Below are 18236 nucleotides of genomic sequence, written 5' to 3' on the forward strand. Positions count from 1 at the left end.
GGCACCACCCCTGTGTCCAAGGAATGAGACAGATTTGGTGACACTAATAAACTTTCATTGATTCAAAGTTTTAACTCAGATTCAGATGGGAGGTCCAGATCGGATGCTTCACTTCTTGTTTAATAAGCTGACATGGCTTCCTAGTTGGCCTTTTTAAGATTAAGGTATTTATTACCTGCTGTTGAACTTGGCCGTACAGACCCAAAGACCTAGGTTTGATTCTTGATGTGTGAAGATTTAGTTGACCTCAGCTGGGGGAGCAGTTCTGATGGGGTTATCTGGACCAAGGAGGTGAAGAGTCAGTCAGGCCTCCCACTCTTGCTGGAAGGTTTGTGTGTGGGAAATGTAAACTGTGAAGACTGGGCGCAGCTACAAGTCTGCCAGTTGTGCATCGGCTCTCAAATGGTCATTTGGGGTGAGATGCCAGAAGATGACCAGGGCCTGTGGACAGCTGCAGCAAGACTTGGCAATTTCAGGCTCATGGGGTTTGGGAAATAGAATGGAATAAATTAGGTGAGGAAGCTGATTGAAGGCAAGAGATCCAGAGGAATTTCATCACGCCACATTAAGAGTCCATTATTTAATTTTTTTTAAAAAAGCCTTTTTGTTCTCTTCCCGAATTTTGTACCATTTTCTCCTACTTCCTTAGGCTCCCTTCTCCCCTCTGCACCACACACAAGCCATTCCTTAAGCAAGATGGCAGTCAGCAACTTATTCCAAAGCTTCTGCTGCGTATGCTCTTGAGTCTGTTGCTAAGAGGTAACTTGCATTGGTAAGTGGGCTCTGCTTTTCTCTCTGTCTTGCAGTAGTGTCTTTCCCTGTGCTTGGTGGCTCACTTGACTACCACACAAGCAACGGTAGACCTAGAACCTATATCCTGACCCCAGAGTAATATCCAAAGCAACTAGAAATTAGTTTGAAAGCTCTGTGGGAAAGCCTGCTGGGCACAACCTATCTATTTATTGAAAATGGTTTTCCTTGATCAGAGTAGTTAATAGATCTGGTCAGTTTAAATAACTATGTCCTTAGCATCCTGTTGAGTTATTGGGTTAACTAGAACTTGAAAAATCTCATTATATATTTCAATTGATTGGACTATGTTATTGAGCATGGAATGAAATGTAGCTTGTGGGAATAGAAATAGAGCTTTATAGATTTGGGATTTTTTTTTCCATTTAATTATGGAATGTGGGCATTGCTGTCAAGACCAGCAATTATTGCCCATCCTCAGTTGCCCTTGAGAAGATAGCCATGAGCTGCCTCCCAGAGTCACTGTAGTCTGTGGTGAAGATGGTCCCACACTGTTGCGAGGTAGAGTTCCAGGATTTTGACTTACCAATGATGAAGAGATGCTATACTTCCAAGTCAGGATGATGTGTGACTTGGAGGGTAACTTGCAGGTGGTGATGTTCCAATGCACTTGCTGTCCATGTCCTCCTAAGTAGTAAAGAAGAATTTGGAAGGTGCTGTCAAAGAAACCTTGGCCAGTTGCTGCAGTATATTGTCTAGATAATTCACACTTCAGCCATGGTGCAGTGCTGATGGAAGGAATTAATGTTTAAGATGGTGCATGGGATGCCAATCAAGTGGACTGCTTTGTCCTGGATGGTGTCAAACTTCTTGAGTGTTGTCGAAGCTTTACTCATTCGGGCAAATGGAGAGTATTTCATCACACTCTGGATTCGAGGCTCGTAGATGGTGACAGGCTTTGAGGAGTCAGGAGGTGAGTTACTCGCTATAAAATTCCCAGCCTCTGACCTGCTATTGTAGCCACAGTAATGATGTGATTGGTCCAGTTAACTTTCTGGTCCCCCAGGTTGGAGGGGGATTTGATGATGGTGAACCTGGTGAATGTCAGCAGGAGGTGGTTAGATTTACTTTTGTCGGAAATGGTCATTATGTGGCACTTGCAACACAAATGCTGCTTGCCACTTATCAACCAACCCAAAATGCATGTGAACACAGGCTATTTCATTATCTGAACAGTTTCAGGAACTGAGAACTGAATGCTCTGCCATCATAAGTGTACATTTTGACATTTTGAAAATATTTTTTTGGTGTTCCATTTCAAGACCCTGCTTTTTTTTGAGCAGCTGTCAGGTGTGTGAGAGGACTCCCCAGGCGACTCCCCTTTCCTTGATCTTGTCACCTTCCTGTGAGGAAATGCTGACTGGCTGAGATTGGGAACTTGACACATGGAGAATTTAAAAGAAGAGTCAAAGAAAAATTGCTGCTGCTAACTGCCCAAATAGGTCAATGGAGCTCTTACTATTTGTACACGAAGGTGGTCTGTAGGATGGCTGGGGCTTGTGTAGTTAACTTATTGACCTTGAATAGCAAAGATGTGGGGGTGGAGGGGAGGTAGGGCAGAGAATTTGCAAGACTTCCCATTCTTTATCACTGTCCAGTTTACCATACTAGAACCCTCTTTGTGTGGCTGATGTTTAAGTGTTCGACTGGGTTTAATTATTCTCATTGCATTTGGCCCATGTCAATATTAGTCACTTTCATGTGAAACCAGCACCCATGATAATCTATTTTTTGCAGGAATTGAACACCTTCCGTAGAGTTGGAGACAGCTGGTTAGAAATGCACTGCCAGAGTCCTCGCTGATCAGAATTGGCCTATATTTTCCCCATCCCCAAGTAGGGGTAACTTGATCAATCCCTGGAGTTTTTGCTTTGTCCAGCATGCTGGTCACCTTGCTGTCAGGAGGAGTGGCCACCAGTGTTAAGCAATTGAAACTTATTGTTTACTACAATTGCAATGAAATGAGAATGTTGGTAACAGATCTCCTAAGGATATAGACAGACTGGTGAAATGGGCAGACACGTGGCAGGTGAAATTTAATGCAGAGGTGTGAAGTGATTTACTCTGGTAGGAAGAATGAGGAGAGGCAATACAAAATAAGTGGTGCAATTCTATAGGATGTGCAGGAACATTAAGATCTGGGAGTTCACGTACACACATTGTTGAAGGTGGCAGGACCATATTGAGACTTGCTTGAGCAGCGGAGGTCAGCTGAGCCAGTATTGGGGTCTGCCCCCCAACCACGCTCAGTACGTGAGTACACAATGCCCTGTGAAATCAGAGTTAAATGCCTTGGGAAAGAAAGTGAGACAAGCACTTTGCATAGATTCTTCCTTTCTGTTAGCTCAGCAGGATGTTAACTGGACATCTGGGTTTTTTTGGCTGGGATTGATTCAGTTTTTGTATACTGTGTCTCCACTGTCTGAAGCTAAATTTAAACAGAAAATCGGATTATATTAGATTTTGACAGTACAGTTAGCTGTGTGTTTGCACCAGCTGTTTGACTTGTTAACATTTGCAGGTGGCCGGTTGTTACACTCCATGGACAGAGCTCCATGCCAGATACATGCTGATTTGAGAATAAGATGTCATTTATCATGCAGACATTTTTGACCCTAGCAGCCATCTTGTTGACAAGTTTAGATGCCTTGGATTTACAGCCCTGGCTCAGAAGTTGGCTCCATGATGTTTTAAGCAAATCTTTACAGGAAACATATTCCCCTCTTTTCCTTTAAACATGATCAACTTCAGAAAATGGAGAGTGGATCCTCTGCTGGATTAGTTGAAGTAATCGGTGAACTATGTGAATGAAGCTAATTCTCGTCTTGTGTTGGGTTTACTGATCTCAGCTGGGTGGCAGTATGGTTGCTAAAATTGGCCTCGCAGTTCATGAACTCACTGTCCAGCGACACCATCTGAGAAGAGGGATTATGGAAGCTGATGAACAGCAAGCTCAGCTATGATGCACCCCATGGTGAAAGAGTTTGCTAATACACACAATGATTGACATTGCAGGGTGTTGGAGATCAATTGGTGCCAGCGAAACCTTACCCTAGCAAGAATTAGTGCCTTCAGAAGGAAAAGGGAGAAAATTACCAAACAAAGTCATGGTGGAGGATTTTTGACCCATGGTCCCTTTTTCTGCAGGCAATATCTCTGAACTGAGCAAACTGAGTGCTTGATGATTCAAGTGAACAGAAAATCAGAAATGTATCTTTTAAATGTGCAGTATAAAATGTCATTGCATTCTGTTAACTGTTCAATTTTGTATTTGTTTTAAATGGTGAATTGCATTTCCTCTCTCCCTTGCCACTCAATCTCTCACCTGTCCCTTAAGCACTCCCCTAAGGCTACTGGCAGTGCAGCTGCCTGGCTGTCCCTTCAGGAGGTATGCCTCAAGGGAAGAGAGAGCCCCACATTTTTCTCTTACACACAACTATCTAGCTAGCGCCAACAGATGGTCAGGGAAACACCACTTCCGATTTGTACACTTCAAGGAAGGACAGGCTGTAGTCTGTAGACAATTTACAGATATGGATAAGGATACCTATGTTAAAACATTATACTTCTGGTTCTGATTATCGGTTCAATGCGTGTAACTTGTTGACACACATCAATTAATTCCCTTTGAGATTTGAGACTGGGACTCCCCAGAGGCCTCTGGTCTCAAACAATAATGCACAGAAGTTGATGGTTTGCAAAAGCAAAATTATAAGAATCCCATTGTGTTCCAAAGTGACTGCACCTGCTGTGTCTGATATTATCTAACTGGCAAGTGATGAATGAACGTCACCGGTTTTTAGCCACATATAATGTAAAATTAAAAAGGGAGGTGGGGAGAATTGATCATTTCTCTAAAAGCAGCAGTGTTAGCGCAGGAGCCTGCTGCTGAGGTGTTTTTTGCTCTTTGCTTAATTAGGTTCTCAGCCAATAGCTTGGGCACTGTCATCACGTTAGCAACAGAGTCTTTTGTGGTGTGGGATTATGTTTATGATGGGTAGATCCCTCAACTATCCCAGCTGTTGCTGTCAGTTGTGCACAACACAGCCTTGTTCAAACCAAAGCTTTGTCAGAATACCACTTTGTGCCATACTGGAGCATGCAGGTAAACTGATATGACGTGTTTTAAAGCATGGTTTTCGTGGATGATTATTTGAAGTAAGAGTGATGACAACTGAAACCAATTTTACCTTCTTAACTTGCTGATTTGCCCCTTGTAAATATGCTTTTCGTTACAGATTTAAAAATTGGGTGTATAAATTTTGTAATTGTTAAGTTATTGGTGCCTTGAATGCAATTGGATGTGAATAGTCTGGTCAACAGCAAATGCAGCTTGTTCCCTTGAGAGTAAGTAAAACAAAGGGGAAATCCTTTGCAAAATTCTAATGGTTGTATGATTTTTATTTCCTAGTTAATTTTATTCCATAAATGGGAGGAAGGCTAAAAGCAGATGCAGTGAAGGATATTTGAGAGAAACTAATTCTTTAGTGACATCCAATTAAAGGTCCTGTACGATGCTGCAAGACTTAAGGATGTTGATTGAAATGTGCCCTGAGCTTACTGCACAGTGGTGGTTGGTCAGAGAAAGCTGCTTTCACATGCTGTCTGTAAGGTGTATTCCCCTGGTGTATTATATTATCCTGATTCGTCTTAATTTGCTCACTGTGTACCTACAGGAGGAGCAGGCTGCGAGGCAGAAAGCAGAAAAAATAAGGGTAGCGTTGGAGAAGATCAAAGAGGCACAAATCAAAAAGGTAAGGGGTGGCAAGCAGCAAAGGAAAATTAGTTCATGGTGCAAAAAATCAAACAGAAAACACTGCCATGCCAGTCAGCACCTGTGGAGAAATGTTTCGACAATTGTTCCACATCTGATTTTTTTTCATGGGTTGAGAGCATTGCTGGCAAGGCCAGTATTTATTGCCCATCCCTGATTTCCCTTGAAAAGGTGGTGGTGAGTTGCTGCCTTGTACTGCTGCAGTCTATGCGGTGTAAGTACACTCACAGTGCTATCAGGAAGGGAGTTCCAGGATTTTGACCCAGTGGTGGTGAAGGAACGGCAATATAGTTCCAAGTCCGGATGGTTTGTGACATGGAGGGGAACTTGCAGGTTGCGGTGTTTCCATGCATCTGTTGCCCTTCAGTGTGGTAGAGTTTGTGGGTTTGGAAGGTGCTGTCGAAGGAGCCTTGATAGATTGGTGCAGTGCGTCTTGTAGATGGTACACACTCCTGCCACTGCATTAGTAGTGGAGGGATTAAATGTTTAAGATGGTGGATAGGTGTGTCAGTGATAACCGGCTGCTTTGTCTTGGACGATGTCGAGCTTCCATGACTGGAACAATGCTGAATCCACCCTGTCTAAACTGCAAACTGCCTAAATTCAGCATCAGCCCCTATTACAGAGCCATTGGAAAAGAGGATCCATAATCTGAACAGCAGCTTTTTCACAAAATGGCAGCACGAGTGTAATTGCTTGCCAATTCCCCATTCACACCAGCGGGGTTCAGCCTCAAACATATCCTGTGTGAACTAAACTCTGGACGAAATTTAACAAAGTTTTTAAAAAAAAAATCTCCACAACTCAACTTTTCTCCCCCACTGTATAATTCAAGGCAACTGCAATCAGCAGATGCCTGGTCTGATAGCCTGGGGGTGGGAAGAGACATAGTGATCTCATCTGCAAGCCTACAGGCAACAGAAAACACACTGGTGCTCCTGCACCACAACTCGGGATTGCAAATGGCAATGTAGAGCATTGACAGACCATTCAGACAATATGAATTCACTCTAGATACACGTTTGGACATAATTATCTGGCACATGACCCACCTCCAGTGCATGTCCATTACATATGGGTGCCCACAACCTCACATCATCAGATTTCTTAACTTTTTTTGTTTACTAGCACATAGGTGTCAAACATTCGACCTGTGGAACAGTTTTATCCACCTCTGCTGTAAGGCCTGAAATGTGACACAAATCTCTTCGGAGTATTCAAAATATTAAAACTATTGAATCCGAGAAAAGGGTTCAGTGAATATGAAGACGAGAAGATAAAAGCAAAATACTGCGGATGCTGGAAATCAGCAATAAAAACGGAAAATGCTGGGAAAACTCAGCAGGTCTGGCGGCGTTTGTGGAGAGGGAAACAGAGTTAACCTTTCGAGCCCATATGACTTCTTCAGAGCTAAAGAAGGCGAGAAGCGTAGCCACACTTACTGGGGATTCAGCTTGAAACTTTGTTATTTTCAACCCCTCTTGATTCTGCTTGATACAAAATTACAAGTTAACTAATAAATGTTTATTTCTATATTTAAACAGTGTGGGTGATTAGATATTTGCTGCTACTCTGAAAACAAGGTAAATTACAAAATATGTTTGTAGTATTAGTGTCACTGTAGGGCTGTAGAGTTTTCTTATGGGAAGGTAGATCAGGAGAACTGATAGGTATTGATATTTGTGGGTGATGAAGGAGAAAGTCCACCTGTTTGATGAATCGTCTGATCCTGTCCTCACAGCTGGTGATACGGGTCCACATGTCTGATGAGAGCTCCAAAACGATGATGGTTGATGAAAGACAAACAGTCAGGCAGGTGCTGGACAATCTCATGGATAAGTCCCACTGTGGATTCAGCTCAGATTGGTCACTGGTGGAGACAATCCCAGAACTTCAAATGGGTGAGTTGGTGGGGCTGAGCAACCTGCTATCTATCAGGTGTTGTAATGTTTTGGAAGTTATCTTCTGGGTAGGTGCATTCAGAAAATGTTTGCAGACCTTCAATTTTCCTTTTGCCCTTTCTTCCTATCAACTGTTTGATTGACCATTTCTATAGACAGTACCAATGAACATGTACGGTCACCAGGCACCTTTGTTATGTTGCTGTCAATGTGCTATGAGAATTGCACCTAGGCCAATACATTTTACTGTTGTATGATGCTTTTTAACTCATTACCTTAAATTGCTCCTGCTGCTAGCACCAGTGACAAACCTATACTATACCTGTGTTACACAGCTGAAAATGCTCTTTTCCTGGCACAATTCAAGTTTGAATGATAGAATCTAGAATTGTACACAGCTGAAGTTGACAGAATGTGAAAATTCTGTAATACCCATCATTGTACATTCTAATCCTAGTGGCAGGGCTGTGTGTGCATGCTTTGGTTTTCTAATATAATATTGAGAGCAGCAGTGACTTGTGGTTATCAAATCTCAACTGGGCCCACCAATAGCAATCTTACTGAAATACTGTTCGTAATGCCACTCAATGACTCCCAAAACTTGACCCAGCGCCGACTGAATGAAACAGTTTAAATCACATTGCGAAAAGCAATGGATTTTTATAAGTGTCGTCAAACATTTTAGATTCAGAATTATACACGTGCTCAGATGTCAAATTAACAGAACATTCTTTCATGAACGTTAACAGGTCAAACTAATCGGTTTCTTAGAATCATTTGCATTGGAGAATCCCATGTGAAAGAATGATACTTTGTCCAGGTCATAAGGCTGTCCTATTACAACCCTGAAATTCAGTTCTTGGAATATGGGTTCAAATTACACCCCAGGATTTGAGCATAAAAGTCAAAGCTGACACTCTGTTGCAGTATGAAGGGAGTGCAGCACTGTCTGAGAGGCTGTCTTTCAGATGAGATGTTAAAATGAGGCCCTGTCTGCTCTCTCAAGTGTACATTAAAGATCCCATGGTACAATTTTGAAGAGCAGTAACGAGAGCTATCTCTATTGTCCTGCCCAATACTTTCCCCTCAATCAACATGATACAAACAGATTATTTGGTCATTATCACATTGCTGTTAATGGGAGCTTGCTGTGTGCAAATTGACATTCCAACAGTGACTACACTTCAATAAGTACTCCATTGGTTGTAAAGCACTATGGGATAGTGTGTAGTCATGAAAGGCACTATGTAAGTGCAATCTCTTTTTAGGAATACACTATTGTATGATTAGATATTGGGCAGTACGGGTGCACCCCTCAACGCAAGCTGTTCAGACCACTTAAAGGAGTGGCCGACTCCACTACAATTCAGAATTTCCAAGACAGCTCGATCTTGTAAGACAACTTAAATTTCATTCTGGAGATACAGGAAGCAGAAATGTTGCTGTACAGTCAGTTTCTGGAGCCAAATTGTCACCTTTGTAGACTGAGGATGTGTTGCCGTCCTACACTTTTTAAACATCCTTGCTGTGCTCTGCAGGTGAAAATAAATTCCTGCATAAGACTTGCACTGGAGCTCCATTGTGTGTGTGCTCCAGATAGTAATTACAAAGAGATGAGGGAAATTAAAATTTAAGACATTCATTTTGTAATAAACCAAATTAATATATCTAACCCTTTGGGTTTTCTTTGTGGATTGTCCACGTAAATATATCTCATTACTTGGCATATTTTTGTCTGTTATGGGATATTCCTGATTCATTCTGCTGTCTGTGATGGATAGTCTTCATTTCCCAGTTATGTTCGTCCACTTCCCCATGACCTAATTAAAAAATTGTGGGGCTTTTTGCGCAATGGTATCTTTGTGTCAGGTAGATCTCGGGTAATCCATATAAGAGGGATGGTCTCCATGCACCCCATAAGTGCTGTATTATGAAAAACGAACAATTAAGGTGGCATTTACACTTCAACATTAGCATCATTCAAAGTGGCTTCGTGCCAAGAACGAGCAACTGTGTAAATCAGAAGCCAGGGACTGCCCTAAGCTGGGATCAAGGTAGAGGGAGACTCCCTCCTCCGGAGATACTCATTGCACTTCGCCACAGTCAGATCAGGCTCTGTAAGTAAGTTTGTTGCCAAATCCTTTATTCATGATCATAGTCGATGATTAGGCCATGGCTGTTTTTGGAAATATGCACCTCTATTGAGTTCTTGGTTGTCACTGGTTCTAAAGCTTCATGAACTTCAGTAATCTATTTTATTCTGTGAGACACCTTGTCCTAATTACAGGGTGCTCCGTTGCAATATTATCTCTTTTGTATGCACCCATTCTCGTTGAGGTCAGGCACATTGCCGCTGGACAGATCATAGCTCCTAAACTGCCTGGTTTGCTGAACAATTTAATTCAGTGCCTGATGTATTGACCAATGTAGAAGGGAATACCCAAGATTCAGTCGCTGGCATGTACTGAATTAACCAATCTCAGCTGGAATGGCCGTACGGGTTCTTTGATTGGCCACTGCGTCCATGGACTAGAAAGCAAAAACCATTTGGGTTTCCTGCTACTCCTACTCGAGTGTGTGCATCTTTGGATGTAGTGAGGTCAGGATCGGATCTGGTTTCATGTCCTACAAGGTCAAGTACTGATACTCAATGTTAACTCACCCAAGTTGCCATTCTTCCTAGTTGTGTCTAGACAGGCTGCAAATGGCTACAGAGAGAAAAAATGGGGAGGTTCTCAGCAAGAGAATGATCCTTGTCCTCTTACTCCTTTGTGCTATGTTTTCAGCTGCGTTATGGAACTGACTGTCGTGCAGGCCCCACGGTACAGCCAATCCAAATGTTTGGCTCTTCAAAACCAAGTCCTGTAATCCATTCTCTTATCCTAATAGAACAGTTTTTCACAACGTTAGATGATGTCCATTTAAAATGGAATGTCATATTTCAAGATTTTTTTTTCAATAGATGGGACTTGTGATTAAATTATATTTCATATTGTACTGGGGTGGTTGGTGAATGAATCTACACAGGTTTAGAAAGTGATGGCTACAGCACTGAGAAGGAGGGGAATGTGAATTGTTCATGAGCCAGGAAATGGAGAAGTCTGTACAGTGACCAAGCAATTGGTTAGCAAATAGTTGCATCGATTACCATGAGGACAGCTCTGTTTCCGACACGACATGAGATGTCTGCAGAGAATATAGTCCTGTAGGGGCGGCCTTAGTTTCGTTGACAGGCAAGTTGGTGGTTCACTCCTTGGGGAAGGGTCTGAAGCACGCTTCCTATCCTCACCCCCCCACAGTCCCATCCTGGGATCAGAATTAAAAAATAACTAAAGGCAGTCAATTTTTAACAAAGAATTAAAAGAAATAATCTCTCACATGGAAGTTAAAATGCAGGAAGGTCAGTTTTTGCAGTTAGAAATTTTCTAGAAATAAAGAATTGCAAAAATGTATCTCATTATTTTTCCTCATTTTTACAGAGGTGGTAATTTGGATGAAGTAGACCAGATTTTTAATAATCTGTTACTCATGTTTCCTCATTTTCATCTGTAAAATAAAACAGATGAGCAAATTTGTCCTCCTTGTTTCATTTAAGTATTTCTCATTCCATCTCTGAAAAGACTATGGAGGAAGTGCATATGATGGCACTTGTGATAAAGCACAATATTGTGTTGTGCTATCACATAACTAGGTATTAGGCAAGATTAGGCACACTACTGAACATAAAGGTGCTCAGAAATAAAAATAGATAATGCTGGAAATACCCAGGTCAGGTGGCATCTGTGTGGTGAGAAACACAGTTTAAAATTTCAGGTCTGTGACCTTTTCATCAGAAATTGATAATGTTATTGGTGAAGTAGGTTTTAAGTAAGTGCAGAGATAGGGGAGAGAAAAAAAACACCAGGGAACATCTGTGATAGGTAGAATGTAGGAGAGAATAAATACAAAAGGGGATAATGGTATAAGGCAAAATAGGGTGGTGATGAGGCAAGTAAATAAAAGATGCATCTAGAGAAGGTGTGAATGGAAATAGTGGAATCATTACCGATATCAACTATCATTGATTATGATCTGAAATTGTTGAACTCCGGGTTGAGTATGGAAGGCTGATTGAAAGATGAGGCGCTGTTTCTGCAGCTTACATTGGGCTTCAATAGAACAATGTAGGTGGCTGAAGACAGAGGGGTCAGAATGGGAACAGGGCAGGGAATTAACATGGCAGGTGACCTGAAGTTTGGGGTCATGCTTGTAGCCTGAACAGAAGTGTGCTACAAAGCAGTCACCCAATCTGCATTGTTTAGAAGAGACTGCATTGACACTAGCAGAGATGGTATACTAATTTGAAAACAGTACAAGTGAATTGCTGTTTTCACCTGAAAGGAATATTTGGGGCCCTGAACACTGGAAAGGAAGGGCATGAAAGGGCAGGTTTTGCATCTCTTGCATTTGCAGGGAAAGGTGCTGTGGGAGGGAGAGGTGAATGATTGAGGAGGGACTAAGGTGTTGCAAAAAGAATGGTCCCTTCAGAATGCTGAAAGGGATGGGGAGAATGTTTGTGATGGTGACATCACACTGGAGGTAGCGAAATGGTGAAGGATGATCTGTTGATTGTGGAGGCTGGTGGGTTGGAAGGCGATGATTAAGGACCCCAATTGTGGTCTTGGGAGGGAGATTATAGGGTAAGAGTAGAGATGCAGGAAATGGAACGGTCTCAGTCAAGGGTCCTGTCAACCATGAAGAGGAAAGCTTGGTTGATGAAGGAGGAAAACCTATTGGAGGCACAGCTGTGGGAAGTGGCATCATTAGTTCAGATACAACAGAGAAACTGATGGAATGAAATAGGGTTCTTGCAGGAGGTGGGTGGGAAAAAGACAGGAATCAAGAAGGGGGGGAAAGAGTCAGTGATGGACCAGTTGAACACATGGGAAAGGTGGAAATTGGAATCAAAGTTGATGAAATTTTTGAGTTCAGGGCGAGTGCAGCAAGCAGCACTGATATACAATAGTGGAAACAGAGGTGAGGGAGGGGGACCTGAGTAGGACTGGAACAAAGGAAGTATCCCATGAGAAGGCAAACACAGTTGCAGCTTCCATTGCAACACCTTTTATTTGTAAGAAGTGAGTAGATTTAAAGGAGAAGTTCCAATAGCCAGGTTGAGACGAGTGGTGGTTGATGGGGACTGGTTGGGCCTCCATTCAAGGAAGAAGCAGAGAGTGCCCAGATCATCCTGGTGAGGGATGGATGTCCATGGTGAAAAGGATATGGTTGGGGCTAGGAAGCTGGAAACTGTTTAATTGGCAGAGGATGTCAGGAGAGTTGCATTGACTAGGCTGAAGTGATGGATTTACCAGGACAGTCCTGTTAGTGGATCTTGGGAAGGAGGTAGAACTGGATTGTGTGGGGTTGGAAGATTATTAGGCTGAAAACTGAGGAGGAAAGATCTCTAGGTCAGTGACAGTCTTGGAAATGATGGCTTGAGATGGATGATGTCATGTCTGCAGTTAGTCATGAAAAGATCTAGAAAGGGTTAAGGAGGGGTCCAAGTGGAAGAAGAATCCTGAAGACCGGAGAAAGTGTTCACTATGGAGGAGGAAGACTCCTGGCCAAAGAAGTGGGCATGGAGGAATAAAAGGGAGGATCAGAGGAGGGTAGTGAAAATATGGCAAAGGGTACATACAAACAAGGAGCAGGAATAGGCCCTCAAGCCTGCTCTGCCACTTAATAAGATCTTGGCTGATCTGATAGTAACCTCAAATCTGCATCCTACCTACCCCCAATAACCTGGCAACTCATTGTTTACCAAGAACTTATCCACCTCTGCCTTAAAAATATTAAGGCTTCCACCGCCTTTCCAGGAAGAGAATTCCAAAGATTCACGACCCTCTGAGAGAGAAAAATTTGCCTCATCTCTCTTTTAAATGGGCGACCCTTTATTTTTAAACAGTGACCCCTAGTTCTAGATTCTCCCACAAGAGGAAACATCTTCTCCACATCCACCCTGTCAAGATCCCTCAGGATCTTATGTTTCAACCAAGTTGCCTCTTACTCTTCTGAACTCCAGCAGATACAAGCCTAGCCTGCCCAACGTTTCCTCGTAAGACAACCCGCCCATTCCAAGTATTAGTCTGGTAAATCTTCTTTAAACTGCTTCCAATGCATTTTCATCCTTCCTTAAATAAGGTGACCAATACTGTACACAGTACTCCAGATGTGGTCTCACTAGTGCTCTGTATAACTGAAGCATAAGATTGAAAGAAGGAACGGGGTCAGAGGAAAGTGAAGGGGAGGAAGGATTCAGAGGGACATTAGTTCGAGAGTTGTTGACACTTTTGATCCTTGACACCTGAAAGGAAGAAGAAAAGTTTTTTGTTAAAACACCAGATGAAGCAAAGGATGAATGCAGCTACGGAGACAGAGAGTCGATACTGCTGAAGAAAGAGACTGAGAATGTGCATGTGGCAGTGTATGGCTCTCAGGCTGCAATGGTTCGAATCTTGGGTGGATCAGGAACATGAAGGGCAGAATTTCAGTTACAATCCATGTGGGATAAGTTGAAGCTAGAGACAGTTGCTAAGGAAAGAGATATGACTGTGAAAGTGAGTTTTGATAGATACCTGATCAAACAAGAAGGGAACAGAAAAAGCAGTGAATTTGTAGAAGTAGAAATGTGGGAATCCTGTCTGAGAGAAGAGCAGTACATCAATGGGCATTCCTGGAAGGAAAGTGGCAGTGAGTTAAACACTTGTATAAAAACGAAATACTGCAGATGCTGGAAATCTGAAATAAAAACTGGAAATGCTCAGCGGTTAAGACAGCATCCATGAAGAGAGAAACAAAGTTAACATTTCAGTTCTGTGACCTTTCATTGAGGTCAATTAATTTTATTTCCATCTAGCTCACTAAGATCTGAAGTGGGTCTGGCCTGGTAGATCCTGGCATTCACTGATCCATTATTCTGCAGCACTCTGGTGAAAATTGTCTATGAAAGCTGTAGAGATAAAGTTGGTAGTTTATGGACGATCTGTAGAGAGGGGCTTAAAACTACTCCGGGATGGGTTGCAGGGCTTATACTTTCTCCAGAACCCTATTGTGACAACTGATTCTAAATTGTTAAAAGGCTACCTTATCAGCAAGTGGCATGTCCAAACCAACACTGTCAACGGTTCTTGAAGCATTCTGTTTCTAAATGGTACAAACTGCAAAAGGACTAGATCAGCCCATAACGTAACTTTGCTGGCTATCAATAAAATTTGATCAGTTCACTGGTTCTTTGTTTGTTTAGTTTTCTTCCTCTTCATTGCTGTGTACCAACAGTTTTTCAACTGTAGTGTTCCCTCGAGAGTCTTATATGTTTCTTTTAATTTAGAGCGAATCTTTGAAGATCACGAAAACCTGGTGGAGAACTTGCTGAACTGGACTCGAGACAGTCAGAATAAGCTCATGTTTACTGAACGCATTGAGAAATATGCACTTTTTAAAAATCCACAGGTATGTAAAGCTTCTGACAAGTGATAGACCTTAACAGTTATGTAGATTTACTTCCTTATCTGCCATCCTGTAGACTACTTACATTTATTCTCCACTGGTGTCTTAACCAATTTGAATGTCTTAAATTATTTTCACAGTGCTTATAACTGTCCTTGATCTTCTCGTTTTATTGTCATGCAGATTCCAAGATGTGGAATGTAGAGATGTCAGTTCACATGACATCTACAAGTCACAAGGGTTTTGCAGTCTTATTTCATGACACAATATGCTCTTTCTTTGAATTGCTGCTTTATCACTCATGGCTGGGCCGTCTATAATTCTTGATTGATTTAAAACCTGGATAAGTTCCGTGCTCCCTTGCCTGGAGCGTAGGAATGAGCAATTAGAATTGAATATTAGAGTTGAATGGAAGTTGTGACATATTGTAGTGGCCAGAACAAATGACTTGTCCAGTTGTTCAGGCTATTGACTCTCAAATCTTGTGCTCGGAGGTTCAAAGTCCTAGCTAGAAGCCAGGCATACAGTAAGCTTCCCCCATTACATATCTGAAACTGTTTGAGTGCAGAATGCTTCAGCTCCCTTGACACAGTGTCATTAATTTTAGCTTGTGTGTTGTTTTTTTTATTTTTAGCCAAAGCCAACTTCATGTTTTTCTGTTATCTTTGGGTTCCTCTGTGAAATGAGTTTGGGAGAGTATCAAATCAATTTGTAGCAAACATACTGCCACAGCCTAAACTGGTATTAATTGGCAATCACACTCAGGAGCCATGGGATGGCTGTTGTGGGAAATGGAAATGTAATGCATTAGAAGACACTCTTCTGAAGTTGGGAATGAGGCTTATTGTTTTGGACAATGTAGAGGGAACAAAACTCCACAACTATCCCTTGCTGTGATGCATACATTGGGAGTGTCTGATGGGGACAGCTGTCGAGGGAACTTTACTCTCATTCTAACCCCAGGCTGTACCTGTCCTGGGAGTGTTTGATGGGGACAGTGCAGAGGGAGCTTCACTATATCTAACCCCGGGATGTACCTCCCCTAGGAGTGTTTGATGGGATCAGAGTTGAGGGAGCTTTACTCTATATCTAACTTGGTGCTGTACCTTCCCTGGGAGTCTTTGATAGGGACAGTGTACTTGTATCCAACCCATGCTGCCAAATAGTGGAAGAATGATGGCGTGGTGTGTTGGTGATACTTAGTGGTAGGAAGGGCAGTCAGGATGTACAAAAATGCATACCTTACCAGCAATACCCATGAATGAATTTTTAAGAAAAGGTTAATAAGGCCATTGAAAAAAAGAAACAAAGCATTTGGGGGGGTTAATTACCAAATGAATAGACTGAAAAGCATAGCGGTTTTGTTAAACCTCTATTGAGCCTTGTTTAGATTATGCTTGGGCTGGAGGAGATAGGAAGAAGTGAGGCCATGGAGGGATTTGAAAACAAGATGAGAATTTTAAGATAGAGGTGTTGCTCGACTGTGAGTTGTTCCAGGATGCCGAGCAGCAGCTGAAGCCATGGTGTCATGTCATTGGCTTTCCCAGAGCAGGTTTGGCATCCAGCTGAACATATTAGCTATGTACAAAGTAAGACCAAATCATCAGCTGATCTTGGACACAGGACTGCACTGGGACAGCAGCAAGCAATGGATCTCGGGGTTAATGTACAGATGTTTCAAAGATGTAATTAACTACACTAATGAGTTTTATTCATGACAGAATTATCTGCTGGGGAAGAGAGAGAATTCTGAGATGGGTGACAGAAATAAGGAAGCATTACTCGAGGTAAGTCAGGTTCACAAGCTGGATTCCTGAGATAATTGAAGCTCATTTGGTATCTAACAATCTCAAGGGTCAGCCTTTCTCATTGGCTTTCAGTCAAATGATTGGCCCAATGAAGATTGAGCTAGAGGTGGAAGCTGAAAAATACATGCTGCTAATCTGAAACAAAATCTGGAAATACCTATGCTGTAAAGGGACATGAGAGATTCATTGCCTCAACCCTGCTCCAGCGTTCAGTAGTATCTTGGCTGAACCACCTCAGCTATACTTTCCTGCATTATCTCCATATCCCTTGATTCACTTAGTATCCAAAATCTTGTCAATTTCTGAATTCTTTGTACTCGATGACTGAGCACCACAGTTCTCTGCAGCAGAGAATTCCAAAAAGATTCATAATCCTTGCAGTGAAGGGATTTCTCCTCATTTCATCCTTAAACTGAGACGAGTTGTGTCAGGTATAAGTGAAAGAAACAAACCCATGGGGAAGATCAGTTGGGTTTTAAAACCTTTTTATTTGAACAAGAAAAGAACTGAAAATATTTGCCTTTTTAATACCAAGGTGGAATAAAATTCAGTTTCCATGGATACAGTCCTTTAAAAGGCAGGAGATTGTTTCAAATAAGTTAATTCTAAAGTTAATGTAAGTATTGAAAATAAATTGTGCTTTAGCCTGCAGTGTGAGGGGTGAAAGTCGTCTTCTTGGGAAGCTAGCGTGTTAATCCCAATACCAACACAAAAAGAGCAAAATCTTACTGAACCCTTTGTGCTTTAATTTTGGGACATTTATTTGCTATTTCCTCAAACTGCTCCCACTATCAGTGGCAGACATCTAACTTTCACTTCAGTGTTAGATAAGCTTTAAACGCCCTCTTCAGATGTAACCCAACTTTGTGCCGATAGAATCATTAATTACACAGCTGTGTGCTTGTCATGGCCCCAAATGGACCCTGCTGCCATATCAAATCCAGTCACTACTGACTCAAGTTTATGTGACTTCCGTGTCTCCGCTGTTCCCTTTGACTGCCTGTAACTTGTGCAATAATCTCACCCACCCAGAGGACCTTGGCGTACTCTTTGATGGAATTTATTTATTTGTGCTGCTGGTCAGGACACTGCTCTGCATTTCAGAAATTATTTATGGGAATCTGGCTTTAATCAGATGAGCAGTTTGGTTTATCATAGTTAACCTTGAACTTGAATATTTCTGCATCCCAGATATTTAGTAATCAGCAAAGGACAAGTATTTGCATCTAAAATGTGATAAAGTGTGCATGCTTCAAAGAAAGCAGTTTAACCTGGATTCAGTATATACTTAATGTTAACAGCAAACAGTGGTGAAAATATCATGCTAGCGTTCTATAATTTCAAACATTGGGCACGTTGGTAATGAGAAGCTAGTTAGGATGTCCCTCTTATGGATTGTACAGTTTTTTTATTTTTGAGCATTAAGATATCTTCCTTAAGGAGAAAGGACTACCCTGA

General features: G+C 41.9%; 1 protein-coding gene across 2 annotated transcripts in view; it reads left to right on the plus strand.

Moving 5' to 3' along the window:
- Window positions 1-18236, plus strand: part of raph1a (Ras association (RalGDS/AF-6) and pleckstrin homology domains 1a) — a 146776-nt gene that overhangs the window by 92710 nt on the left and 35830 nt on the right. For both annotated transcript variants that reach the window (XM_078551448.1, XM_078551449.1), the window contains exons 7-10: window positions 5487-5564; window positions 7326-7485; window positions 14852-14973; window positions 16692-16757. In XM_078551448.1, the coding sequence (XP_078407574.1) occupies window positions 5487-5564; window positions 7326-7485; window positions 14852-14973; window positions 16692-16757 (426 nt within the window). The remainder of the gene's footprint in view (window positions 1-5486; window positions 5565-7325; window positions 7486-14851; window positions 14974-16691; window positions 16758-18236) is intronic.

Source organism: Cetorhinus maximus, chromosome 11 (genome assembly GCF_964194155.1).
Source record: "Cetorhinus maximus chromosome 11, sCetMax3.hap1.1, whole genome shotgun sequence".
In the NCBI taxonomy this organism is placed as follows: Eukaryota; Metazoa; Chordata; class Chondrichthyes; order Lamniformes; family Cetorhinidae; genus Cetorhinus; species Cetorhinus maximus.